General features: G+C 45.7%; 2 protein-coding genes across 4 annotated transcripts; both read left to right on the top strand.

Annotated features, from left to right (window-relative positions):
* The first annotated feature begins 1200 nt into the window (after positions 1-1200).
* On the top strand, positions 1201-8168 carry LOC133495175 (synaptic vesicle membrane protein VAT-1 homolog). Of its 3 annotated transcripts, none has more exons than XM_061809500.1 (7): positions 1201-1555; positions 2476-2683; positions 3849-4019; positions 4120-4209; positions 5454-5689; positions 5773-5912; positions 6663-8168. In XM_061809500.1, the coding sequence occupies exons 1-6, from the start codon at positions 1217-1219 to the stop codon at positions 5893-5895; spliced, it is 1167 nt and encodes a 388-aa protein (XP_061665484.1). In that variant the 5' UTR covers positions 1201-1216; the 3' UTR covers positions 5896-5912; positions 6663-8168. The 3 variants fall into 3 exon arrangements, with proteins under 3 accessions (XP_061665484.1, XP_061665483.1, XP_061665482.1); XM_061809499.1 differs by having other exon boundaries at positions 5773-5934; XM_061809498.1 differs by lacking the exon at positions 6663-8168 and having other exon boundaries at positions 5773-6505.
* Positions 7623-13422, top strand: LOC133495176 (probable phosphatase phospho1). Its single transcript, XM_061809501.1, has 3 exons — positions 7623-7688; positions 8312-8386; positions 11679-13422. The coding sequence occupies exon 3, from the start codon at positions 11700-11702 to the stop codon at positions 12438-12440; it is 741 nt and encodes a 246-aa protein (XP_061665485.1). The 5' UTR covers positions 7623-7688; positions 8312-8386; positions 11679-11699; the 3' UTR covers positions 12441-13422.

The following is a 13422-nucleotide window of genomic DNA, read 5'->3' as shown; positions in this document are numbered from 1 at the left end:
ATGGGGGCGACTCAGTGCGCGCGTCTTGTCATTTAAATCTCCCCACTTGCCCCCGACGCCAATCACAAAAATCCGCTGGAGCGTGGATGAGCACCCGTGGATGTTCCTTCTACTTTACAGAGTAAAAGTTGTTCAGCGACGCGGAGGTGCGACCGGGGTGGGAGACAGAGAGGCTTTGGTGGGGGCTGCATGCTCGCGAGCGGCGAAAACTCCGCTTCTTGAAGGCGGCACTCAAAAGTCAAGACAGACTCTGTGAAGACGCGATTTCCGGTTCACTGGCACTAGAATATTTTTTCAAAATAAAATGTGATGAACGTCATATTTCTGTGCACGGGTGGGTGTAGTAGCCCAATGCAGCGGTATCTTGATTTGAGATGCTCAGACGCCAACCTTGGTTGTACTTTGAAGGTCAAGTCATGTAACTTCCGGTATTGTACAGCAAACTTGGTCCACCTGTCTCTGTTCCATTGCAGTTTTTGCAAGAGTACACTTGTATCAACACTGAGACAAACACGTTGTGTACTGTTGCATTTTAATGTAATAGTATGCGAAAAAATAAAATTTTATTTGCTTCATCCGCGCGTCAGCTTCAAGATACACATTTGTGGCCCGCTGGCGTCATCGTGTGGCGAAACGGAACAAGGCTGCAACCCGAGGTTAATTTAGTATAAATGTTACCCAATAAATTCGAATTTTTATTTAGTTATTATAAAACAAAAATAGAGAGAAAACAATTGCAGAACAGAAGAAAGTGCTGCAATATAGAAAACGAGATCATGCAAGGTCAAATTTGAGTTGTTTCTGTCCAGCAATGCTAAACATATTTCCCATGTGGCTCCAAAGTAAAACTATTTGACCTATCCTTAAAAACAGTGACTAGTCATCAGTTAATCCTATTTTCAAGTTTTCAAAAAGATCTTATTGTGTAAATAGAAACCGGAACTTGCTTTATTGAAAGCCGAAACAAAAGACGTTTACTCTGAAAACCGGAAACTTTGTTAAACCGTGTATTCTTTGACTTATTTGACCACTTGTTGTGGGCTCTCGGTGCGCGTTCACGCCAGAGTTTAACGTGCACTCTAATTGGCAACTTTTTAAGGCTCCTCCTCCCTCAGCTCAAATAATCACCAACAACCAGTTTGATCGAATGCTTTCCCATTGAGCTTCGCGCAGGCTCGAGCAATCGATCCGGTTTGCGTTCCCAAAAGTCGTCGTCATGTCTGACCAAGAGGCTCCGAGTCAGCAGCGCGGGCAGCCCAAGCCACCGGCCGGAGATCCGCAGGCGTCCCCCGGGCAGCCGCCTGCGACGTGCCGCTCCCTGGTGCTCACGGGCTACGGGGGCTACGACAAAGTCAAGCTGCAGGTGAGTGCGTTCGTCGAGCCGCGGCTGCAGCCTCAGGAGGTCCTGGTTCGGGTCAAGGCGTGCGGGCTCAACTTCGCCGAGCTGATGGGCAGACAGGGTCTGTACGAGCCTCTGCCCGCGCCCCCTGTCACCCTGGGGATGGAGGGGGCCGGCGTCATCGAAGCGGTCGGAGAAGGGGTGATGGACCGGAAGGTAATGATACCCAAAACAAACAAAACACTTTCCTTTATCTATTATTGTGGTGATGTTCATGTCTTGACTTAAAATAATAAAACGTGTTCACAAAGTAAAAATGTGATCATATAAAACAAACTTAACACTAATTGAATAACACAAATTAAAAAAAAAAAAAAAAAAGCTGTTCAGCCCCAGGGAATGCGAAAACTAAAAACTTTTTGTGTTAATTTTCCCGTCTAATCTTCATCTGACACATCTCGCAGGAGCTAAGGTCACACAAGAATAATAATTAAAAGCGTGCTCAGCGTAATCAAAGTCGATCTTTGGCGTGGGCGTTTATCTGGGATAATAAAAACGAGATAGGCGATTGCTTGGAGCGACGGGCTACTCACTTGGTGCCATCTCCACTACGCCGTCAAACATTTTTAACGTAAGAAGTATTTTACAGGTAGTGATCCTGTAAAAATTCGGCATGTGCACAGAGGACCCCTTTGTGGTGCTCCAGCATCGGCCCCTTTTAGCCAAGGGGGTGAAATTCCCCTTTGCCTAATTCAAGTTGAAAATGACTGTAAACCTGACAATTAAACGAAAATTAAATGGATGATTGTATGTTGAACGATGTACTGTGTATATATTTTTCAATTTAGATAATTGTGGAGTTAATTGGGAACATGGAGTGCAGTACTTGGAAGCAAACTTCATCAGAGCTGTTGATGTAGAAGTGTCTAAATTGTTCCTTAAAATTGACTATGGTCTAAAATCAATGTTAAATGATTTAAAGTTAATTAATTGATATTGAATTGAATCTCTTGTCAATTTTAGTATGGTACAATACATTATTAAGATGTGTAAATTCATACGGTTCTGATGTATTTTTAAAAAAATAAAATGAAATTTGTACGGATTGTAATATTTTCCCGTTTCCGAAACGCGAGGTGGGCGAGCGGGTGATCGTGATGAGCCGCAGCGGCGTGTGGCAGGAGACGGTGGCGGTGCCCGCCGCTCGCGCCTTCCCCATGCCCGAGTCCATGAGCTTCGAGGAGGGCGCCGCGCTGCCCATCAACTACCTGACGGCGTACTTGATGCTCTTCCACATGGCCAACCTCACGCCGGGCAAGAGCGTGCTGGTCCACATGGCGGCGGGTAAGGCAAAAAAAAAAAAAAAAATCTCCCGGAATTACCGCTAGGCCTTGAATTTATGCCGCCAATAACTGATAGTAGTTAATAATTAGCGTGGGGGCTATTAGCGTGCTCATGTTTGCTTTATATGACACTGCAAATGACTGGGTTACATTATATGTAGTTTTTAAATTGACATTTCAAAATCCCTATTATGGGAAAATGTCTATTAATTTTGACACATCACAGTGAAGTCTTGTTAACAAGCCTGCCACATTTGAACAGTTCAAAAAATGCTATATATATATATAGTCTTGGTTCTCGAACGTTCCCATTATTGAACGAAAATTTTGAGATTTTTTTTTTTTTTTTTTTTCTGCTTCTGTTTTCGATCGAAAATCGGTACTCGAACGCCCCCGTATTGCGCGCAGCCAGACCAGGTGACCCAGGCGCACTTTGTTGTGGATTCCCACGCCGCCGAAAAAGCCCGGAAATGACATAACGCGCGCGGCGCAACCAGCGCACTTTTGTTATTCTGTATAACGCAGCCTCTACGTGTCCCGGTGGGGACTGTTGTTTTTCTTCTTATCGACGGCTACTGTACTAACACCCAATCATGGCTACAAAGAATGCAAGTTACTTGTTTAAAACTATTTTGCTCTTTTGTTAATAAAAAAAAAAAGTTGACGAGGCTGGGGGATACGGCCATGCACTCCCAGCCTCGCGTACTCTACTACTAAAGCATACATTTTAAGCAATAAAAAAACAAAATTATTTTATTATATAAAGTATTTAAACTATACATGTATTTCTACTATGCACTTTATGATTAGGAAAACCTAAAAAAAATGCTTTAAAAAGCCCAATATTTTAGGCTTGGAACGCATTATTTCTTTTTCCATTCATTGTAATGGGAAACGTCGATTCGGTTTTCGAACAATTCACTTCTCGAACCGTTTTCTGGAACGGATTGTGGTCGAGAACCACGGCATCAAATAATCTGGGAGTGTCTGGGGAATGCGTTCAAATGCCACGTCGCTCGATTGTCAATCAATTACCACCATTGTGACGTGGCAAAAAAATGGATGCCGGGTTGACGCTTGTGCGCGCTCATGGCCGACAAGGTTGCTAGCTAACCTGCACATTCCGTAGCGAGCGAAACGCAGATGGCATGTTGCTGTGCGTGCAGGCGGCGTGGGCATCGCCGCCACCCAGCTGTGCCAGACGGTGCCCGACGTGACCGTCTTCGGCACGGCGTCCGCCTCCAAGCATGACATCATCACCCAGGCGGGCGTGACCCACCCCATCGACTACCGGACCAAAGACTACGTGGAGGAAATTCGCAAAATCAGCCCCAAAGGTCAGACGCCGTCCAACTCCCCTTAATTGTACTACAAAATGTGCTAATATAAAGATGAGTTGTTGGTTTTTTTTTTTTTATGATTTTATTCCATTTGCAGGAGTGGACATTGTTCTGGACCCACTCGGTGGTGCCGACACGCAGAAGGGCTTCGACTTGTTGAAACCTTTGGGCTCGCTCATCGTTTTTGGTAAGCAAAATAAAGATGCTAACTTGAAGTTTTTCAAGAGCATACTGTGTGTAGTTTTACCCTCATGGAAACATTTTCACTGGTTCCACACCTGTTTGATGCTTTTTTTTTTTTTTGACAATTAATATGAGACAAAACTACATCATCATAACTAAAAGTTGATTGCTCTGTGCAGTTGTCCCCCAAAAAAAGAGGCAAGTCGTGCTTGCTTCAAGCTGTTTCTCACTCCCAGTCTAAATTTACTGTAATATTCAAACATAATAAATTAAAAGTGAATTATGCATGGTTTATTTAAACACTAAAATCATCAACCAAGGCATATAATCTTGTTTAAAAAATATATATATTCCACTATCTTAATGCTAATTTAGAAGAAAAAGAAGGGATTTTGAAAGTATGCAAGTAATCGACACTCCCACTTTAGGTTTAGGTTTAGCGTGTACTGTAGTTACCTTGAGAAAACACAAGGTGTACTTTTGTTGAAATGAAGCTCCTCAACTCACTTCATCGCCGTCCCTTGGCACCAAACCTCCACCAGAGATGAGCGCAAACATATGCAAGTAAATATGCGCCGCCAGGATTTGAATTTGAAATGTAAAGTGATCTTTCTTAGTCACATGACGTCACATACTAAGGAAGCGGAACTGCGATTGGCTGGCTGTTTGGTTCTGACCTGAAGTAACCCTGCCCGGTGGCAAAGATGGTGAATTTTAGACAGCGAATTGTGGACGGTTGAATTTCAGACAGCGAATTGTAGCCAGGGCGGCACGGCGGATCAGCCGGTAAAGTGTTGACCTCACAGTTCTGAGGACCCGGGTTTGATCCTGGACTCGGTTGTTTGGAGTTTGCATGTTCTCCCCGTGCCTGTGTGGGTTTCTTCCGGGGCACTCCGGTTTCCTCCCACGTCCCAAAAACACGCAACATTAATTGGACACTTTAAAATTGCCCTTAGGTGTTATTGCGAGTGTGCCTGTTTGTCTCAATGTGCCCTGCGATTGGCCGGCGACCACTTCAGGGTGTACAGCACGCCTCGCAACCCTTGTGAGGATAAGCAGCAAGGAAAATGAATGAATGAATGAATGGATATCAGAATCGGAGTTGAACTGGTCTCGGGATTTGGTGCCACTGTCCAGAGTAGTTGAAGTTTTTGACGAGGGCGCGTCTGTTCTGGTAGACCGGCGTGTCGCGGTACGACGCCGATGGCGGGAATTCACAATTCGGACTTCCCGTGTCCCGTGCGTCAGGTGCGGCCAACTGCGTGACGGGCCAGAAGAGGAGCCTGCTGGCGCTGGTGAAGACCTGGTACAACCAGCTGTCCATCAGCACGCTCAAGCTGATGCAGACCAACAAGGCGGTCTGCGGCTTCCACCTGGGCTACTTGGACGAGCAGCACGTCGACGCCGGCATGGCCTCGCTGCTGCGGCTCTACGCCGAGGGCAAGATCAGGCCTCGCGTCGACTCTCGCTTCCACTTCGAGGAGGTGCGTCGGAAGACGGACGCGCTTTGAGCTCGAGCGAACCGTGTCCATTAAGTTTATTTGTATTCCCACGTCTTTCTACTCAGGTGACAGACGCGATGCGGCGCATGCACGAGCGTCAAAACATCGGGAAGGTCATCCTCCTCCCCGAGCCCAAAAAGCAGGATTTGGAGCTGATGGCGTCGGGGCAAAAGCTTGCAAAGAAATGACATCATCGAAGGATTAAGTAATCATCGGATTTTCCCCTTGTATGCTTTCCCTTCTACTCAATTATCACAATATCTTTTGACAGTATTTGCACTTATCCCGTAATATTTCTATTGCTTTTGTCCTATTTTAATGAACGGAAAAGTATTAAAATGTGTTCATCGTGTCGCCCTCGTTAGATGGAGGGGGGGGGGGGGGGATGTTTGGTAAATGTTTGTTTGAGCGGCGGCATCCGTGCCAAGCTCATGACTTGATTGTTTTGTTTTTGTGCCAACTTCCGAGGCCGCGCTCTGGACAACAATTGAAGCAATCGGGTGGAATTTCCTGCCTGGGGAATTGCTTCTCTCTCTCCCTCCCAAAAAAAAAAGAAGAAGAAACATAACATAACATCACCATCCAATATAAAAACATATGTATGACTTATTTTGCTGACACACAGGCCGCGATTGGCTGGCAACCAGTTCAGGGCGTACCCCGCCTCCTGCCCGTTTGCAGCTGGGATAGGCTCCAGCACTCCCGCGACCCTCGTGAGGATAAGCGGTTAAGAAAATGGACGGATGAACACACGAAACAAATTGGAGTTATTTTCGAATAAAAGACTCAAAACTGTTAGCGTCGGTATTTTCTCTATGGGTCATCTTAAGATCAACTAGGATACATTACATATTTTTGCGCGCTCGAGTCGCATATGATTATAGTTACGCGATCCTTACTGCAGTCTTTATTTTTTGTTTACTCCAACTGAGGCAATTTTTTTTTCCTTCCCCAGCTCCACTTCCTCTGCCGACTTTATAGTTACGCCGTGTGTGTGCGTACATGTGGACGAGAGCACAACTCGGCCCATCTGGATGTGATCAAAAGGGGGGAAGTCGCTGCATTTTTTTAAAATCATACAAGTAGTTTGTCACTTTGGGAAATGGACCTTGTTGCCGATTTAAAAAAAAAAAAAAAAAAAAAAAAAACAACAACAACAATAAATGCAGCTAAGAGAAACTCTTAAGAAGTGAGGGAAAAAAAAAAAGGCTGCTTGGAATCAGCTGGTAAAGCGTCGGCCTCATAGTTCTGAGGATCCGGGTTCGATCCCGGCCCCGCCTGTGTGAAGTTTGCATGTTTTCCCTCGTGCCTGCGTGTGTTTTCTCCGGGTGGGCACTCCGGTTTGCTCCCACATCCCAAAACTATTCAACATTAATCGGACACTCTAAATTGCCCCAAGGTGTGATTGTGAGTGTGGCTGTTTGTCTCCATGTGCCCTGCGATTGGCTGGCGACCAGTTCAGGGTGTACCCCGCCTCCTGCACCATTGACAGCTGGGATATTAGCAACATTTTAGAGACAAAAATATTAGAATTCAACTTTTGATTGTATTTATGTGCAGATTCAGTTTGGGAAATATTCCTGAATGGATGTGATTGCTTCCTCACACAGCAGGGGGCGACCATTTCCGTCAAATAACAACATCGCTCACCGTTCGAAACGTCGGAAAGTCGTCAGGTTTTCTTTACCTGTTATAGCGGAAATGATTTAACTTTGAAAGGGTGTGCCGGAAACGGCCAGCCTCCCCGCATGTTTGCCTTGACACTGAACGGGAATACCCTCGTCGTTGTCGTCGTCATAGACGTACTTTCGTATCGGCTTCGATGCGTGAAGAGTGCTTACGGCGACGTCGCCGCCATATTGGATGTGGCTATGTGACAAAGATGCAAAAAAAAAAAAGGACACCTCGTTCACGTGCTGATTCGAGGCCGTAGCAACCATTTTACTCTCAACGTCTGATCTGATTGGATTATCTTTCACAGGTAAAAACTGAGTTATGACTTTTGTTCTATTTGACGACTTTTAACAGCTACACATGAGATATCGTCTGCAATATTCTCTCAAAATATTCCTGTTTGGGGTTGAATTGATATAAAAAATGAATTATATTAGCACTCTTTAATATACAAATTGTTTTGGTGAGCTTAATTTTCTTAAGTCTACAGCTGCATTTCAGGATCGTATTATTATAGACACCTTAAATATCCAATACAAATATTATATAATGTATAAGTGCAATCACTCGTGAAATTATTCAAAAACATAAGGCATACTGTAGTGCCCGAAGCGTGTTGAGTGACGGTTGTGACATCAGCAAGAGGTGAAAGTGCAATTATGCATTTTAAGCTTCTGTTCCCGCTGGTGAGAATAAAAGCTGCAGAGCTTGACCTCACCCGAATGCACATTCATGCAAGCGGGCCACACGCACACCCCCAGACTTGAGCCAATATTTCATCTTAAAGCTCCCCTTTGCTTTTGTTATGAAGCTTTACTGTGACGTCACAGAAGCCAATCAGAAGATTGCCACATTCAATACGGCGGACGCGCCGACGTTTTTGCAGCTAGGGCAGGCGTTTCTATCTGTGCGTGTCTGTGGTCCCTCCAGTGTGCTGCTGCTGCGGTGGTTGAGGAGTTTCTTCACAAATCCTGTCGTCACTGGGATGCGGCTGCTGCTTCGTCGGTAAGGGCCTCTTCTTCTTCTCTTCACCCCCCCCCCCACTCAAATATGTATTTTTACTCCCTCCATTTCTAAAATCCAAAACAGCAAACGCGTGCACGCGTGTTGTCGTTTTTTTTTTTTTTTTTTTTTTTAATTTTAATCCCCCACCTCTCCCGAGCGACGTTCGGCTTATGATGACTTTTAGTGGTGACCTCGTATGCGAAAATAGCAGCGGCGGCGCGTTATAATTAGAGTGTGCAGATAGGCGCGGGGCGTACTTTCGCGTGTATGTCTGGCATTCATAAATTTATATCGGAATGCAATGTATGAAAGACCGCGGTCCCGTTGCCAAACTGAGGGAGGAGGGTGATTTAATGGCTCTCGGGTTACATTTCGGGGGGTCACCCATAAACATTTTTAACCGTCACGCCGGGGTTTTTTTTTCCCCGTATTTTTGCACATTTTACTTTTGTTGTATTTTGAATTTGGTCTTCGTTTTCCTACATGTGCCTGATCAAATGTCCACAGTGAACCCCTGCAAATTGCCACCCCGTATTCTTGAATTCACCTATTTGCAGATTTTTTTTTTTCATTTTTGTTTTCACAGGGAACCCGTTTCCTGTTATTTACTTGAAAAACACCCCTATTTGCTCTTTTTATAATTATCAGTCAAAACCTGAACCGAAAAACTCGTTTTCCTGTCATCCATCCTTCTATCATTTCATCCGACTCCGCGCCACCCCCCACAGCTCGCGTCAGCCGTTCAAACAAATATAAAACTCTTGGAGGATTGCGAAAAGAGCTACACACTGGAGTTATTACCGCTTTATGCTGTATTTTCTTTTCTGCATGTACCCTTTCCCTTCATTTTATGGACGCCAATAAAAGTTGCGGCCCTCTGCCCCCGCCCCCCGATTTAATCTTCCGCCGGCCCACTTTTTCACCTTATCTGCAGAAAACAGCTCTGAAACTAGAATCTAGTCGCGACACGCAGCCTTTCATATTTGTTCGGTAAACCGAGTATGAAACGTTCATAATAAGGCTGTGGGGTTACGTGACGGTAATAACTCACTGTTTAGTCTTGCCTCGGCTCTCCCTGTGCTAACATGACTCATTTTAAGGTAATTTACGCGTGACGTGTTTTGACGTGTCCTCTGGCCTGCGTGCTCCGAGAAATTGGAGTTGCGTGGAAGCCAAGACTCATAATAGTAATTCTGAAGTGGGTTATTCAGTGGTGTGGTATTTTAAATCGGGCACGGCGCTATTAACCGATTTGGGAATCTCTTCCACTATTTTTCACACATGTGAGTCATTTTAAAAGTGGATCAAAAGAGATTTATTTTTTTTTCCCCTGTCTGATTGGCCAATTGACCCCTCCGTACAGGGCACTTAACCACGCCTCCTGAAGTGACGTCACGCCACGTGCGCCGACGTAAGACAAACAGTAAAAGTGGCAAATACAATACAATACATTCTGAACTGAGACAGACTCCATGCTTCTCATTTCATTCAAATCAACGATATATTATCGATTCTAAATACAATACATTCTTAACTGAGAGAGACGCCATGCTTCTGATTTCATTCAATCATTCACACGTAGCAATGTTATGCTAGCGGAGAACGTCTCATTCATTTATACGAGACGTGTATTAAAAAACAAATTTAGGGCATATCTTCGTGCAAACAGAGTCTGGTTAACTTTCGGCCGCGAGCCAGCAGGAAAACGGCACGTTTGTGCAGTCCGATCATCGCTCAACAAAGAATTAGTGTGTCAATCGTTCACACGCAGCAGTGTTATGCTAGCGAAGAACTTCGAATTCATTTATACGAGACATGTATTAAAAATCAAATATAGGGCATACCTTTGTGGAAACATATCTGTTCCGGTTGATATTAGATGGATTTAGTTGATGATGCGGTCTTCCACAAAGTTTGATCCATCGAAGGCATTTTTCGCACTGGGTCTTCGGTTTTGGAAAGGGTACGAATCGAACTCCACCAACTAGCCTTTCAGGATAACAGTCGTCACTATTCCAAAGTCCGTGACTACACCTCTTAACCATATCTATTGTTAAATAACCCAAATACGCGATAAAACGCTAACTAAACCTATACTGGACCATGCAATGTTGTCTGAGAAAATGGCGGGAGCAAAAACGGGCTTTGGTTTATGCAGATCTCTGGCCTCTGATTGGTCAGTGACGCGGATTGCGCAATATCCACGGAGGGGTCAATTATTGCTCGGGGGAACGAATAGGGTTCAGTCTTAAGTATCTTTGGCTGCTTGTTGCTGGGCGGAATTTGTAGGGGTCAGCCGCTGCGCCGAAGGTCATCCATCCATCCATTTTCTTCGCCGCTTATCCTCACGAGGGTCTCGGGGAGTGGTGGAGCCTTTCCCAGCTGTCAACAGGGCAGGAGGCGGGGTACAACCCTGAACTGGTTGCCAGCCAATCGCAGGGCATTTAGAGACAAACAGCCGCACTTGCAATCACACCTTGGGGCAATTTAGAGTGTCCAATTAATGTTGCATGTTTTTGGGATGTGGGAGGAAACCGGAGTGCCCACCCGGAGAAAACCCATGCAGGCACGGGGAGAGCATGCAAACTCCATGCAGGCGGGGCCGGGATGGAACCCGGCTCCTCAGAACTGTGAGGCCAACACTTTACCAGCTGAACCACCGTGCCACTTCAATGAACATGAATATCTTTATTTCATTTTATTTTATAACCGTAAGGTGTCACTGCACCCACGAAAGATAACAATCAGGGGGCGTGGAACTGGGGCGAGGATCCACTGGCTGAGGTAGCCCAAAGTAATCCCCCGAGTATTAATATCTGGAAGTAAAAAAAATCTGGTGCCACATCCCTGACAAGAAAAGACGATTTTTTTTTAGGCTTGATTTGTGTTTTCAAATATATTTTCACATTTGTATAAATCCATAATATCCACGCTTTCAACTTTGTTCTCCAACGACACAAACAATCAAGTCATCCATCCCAGTAATGAAATATTAGCGTAGCATCCACAGCGGTTGCTCAGCTAGTAGAGCGGGTCATGCAGTGTCCCAACGGTTGGTAGTTTGAATCCTACATGGCTCTCGGTGGGCAGCAACCGCCCAATGCACGAGTCCCTCTGAGCGTTAAAGCTCGACATACTCTTCTCCGTTTACCATCCGCCGCGCACAGGAAGTCATCTGACCGCGTCGGTCACACGGCGGATTCCACCACGGGCGAGTGGATTTTATAGGCGCGACTAATCGATCAATCTTAACAATCGTATGACTGTAACAGTAAGACTTTGTTCTCCGCAGAGAGCCAAAGAAGGACCGAAGATGACCGCAGTGGCTCAACCGCGTTTCCTGGTGCTGTTCGACTTCGACGAGACGCTGGTGAACGAGAACAGCGACGACGCCGTGCTGCAGGCCCTGCCGGACCAGCGGCTCCCCGACTGGCTCAAGAGCAGCTACCGCGAGGGCCACTACAACGAGCACATGCAGCAGATCCTGGCCTACATGGCCGAGCGGGGGGTGTCGCGCGACGCCATCCGCTCGGCCCTGGAGGCCATCCCGCCGGCGCCCGGCGCCCTCGCCCTGCTGAACTTCCTCCAGAACCACCAGCGCGACTTCGAGCTGGCGGTGGTCTCGGACGCCAACATGTACTTCATCGACACCTGGCTGAAGCACGCGGGCGTGCGCCACCTCTTCCGGAGGATCTTCACCAACCCGGCCAGCTTCGACGCCAGCGACCGGCTGGTGCTGCTCCCGTTCCACGCCCACTCGTGCCCCCGTTGCCCCGACAACATGTGCAAGCGGGTCATTCTGGGCGAGTACCTGGCCCTGAGGCAGAAAGAGCTCGGGGCGCCGTTCCAGCAGGTGTTTTACGTCGGGGACGGCGCCAACGACGTGTGCCCCTCGCTGGCCCTGGGACCCCGAGACACGGTTTTCCCCAGGAAGGACTTCCCCATGCACCGGCTGCTGAAGTCCGAGGGAACCCAGTTCAAGGCCGACGTGGTCCCCTGGAGCAGCGGCGAGGACGTGCTGGACTGCCTGAAGAAAGTCCTGGACGCCAGATGATAACGGACCAGACCAAAACAGCAACCAGAACAAAGGTGCCCAGATCATAGATAAATATCACAAATATTGACTTTTCTTAAAACAAAAAAAATCATCATGTTCATCTACCAGCATATACGGATTGATACCTCCACCATCTGAGTTTGGAATTTTACATTTTGAAAGCCGGCAAAATATATTTTTAATACATGATATTTTCATCAAAATCATTTTTTTCTTCAAAAGATTTCAAACGATCCCCTCCACCGCCAACAAATGGATTATCTCTCACGATCGGTGAAACCCGTCACAACTTCTCTTACCATACGATGAGTCTTTTTTTTTTTTTTTTTTTTGCTTTCCACATTACATATTTAATTGTACTTTTTAGAGAGCCGTTGCAGTATTGGTAATTAATTAATCGGCACGTTTTATTTTCATTTGATTCGGATCGGGGCGGGGCTAAATCCGCCGCACAGTGGCTGATTCCTGACATCGCCGCCGCACGACACGTCGCTGCACGCTGACTGCATTCTTGTCATTTCACAGCAGTGCAAAAGCACCTTTAAACCAAGCAGTAATAACAAAATAATAATCCAGTAATAACCAGCTAACGTGTTTTTCTATTATTTCATTATGCAGTATTCAAAGATGCAGTTGTCCGTTTTTTCGGAAGCTTCTCGGGAGGAAGATGATATTTGTTTCTCCGTGTTTTAAAGATTACAAAATGGCATCGCTCATTTACATAAGTCTCGAGGTACAGTGTTTTTTTTTAATATATTAATGTGTGTGTAATTGAAAAATGTGCAATAATTAAACACTTGATATACAATATGATGTAAGAGAGGTATGGATACATAAGGGAAACTTGGGATTTTTTTTTTTTTCACTACCTTGACTTTGTCCCAGCTGGACTTTTGCTTTTATTGGACATGCTATATTTGCCATTCCAAAAAAAAAAAAGTATGTAACGCGACACTAACGGGAATATAAAGCCATCATG

Source organism: Syngnathoides biaculeatus, chromosome 22 (assembly GCF_019802595.1).
Source record: "Syngnathoides biaculeatus isolate LvHL_M chromosome 22, ASM1980259v1, whole genome shotgun sequence".
Lineage (NCBI taxonomy): Eukaryota > Metazoa > Chordata > Actinopteri > Syngnathiformes > Syngnathidae > Syngnathoides > Syngnathoides biaculeatus.
Note: the sequence above shows the minus strand (reverse complement) of the source record. Positions and strands in the feature narration are given on the sequence as shown.

Excerpts from the sequence above, each read along its gene's own strand:
- LOC133495175 (XM_061809500.1), top strand. The coding sequence starts at position 1,217 with ATGTCTGACCAAGAGGCTCCGAGTCAGCAGCGCGGGCAGCCCAAGCCA. Across the intron at positions 1,556-2,475 it reads AAGGGGTGATGGACCGGAAG|GTGGGCGAGCGGGTGATCGT; the intron begins GTAATGATACCC and ends CCGAAACGCGAG. Across the intron at positions 4,020-4,119 it reads TCGCAAAATCAGCCCCAAAG|GAGTGGACATTGTTCTGGAC; the intron begins GTCAGACGCCGT and ends TTCCATTTGCAG.
- LOC133495176 (XM_061809501.1), top strand. The coding sequence starts at position 11,700 with ATGACCGCAGTGGCTCAACCGCGTTTCCTGGTGCTGTTCGACTTCGAC.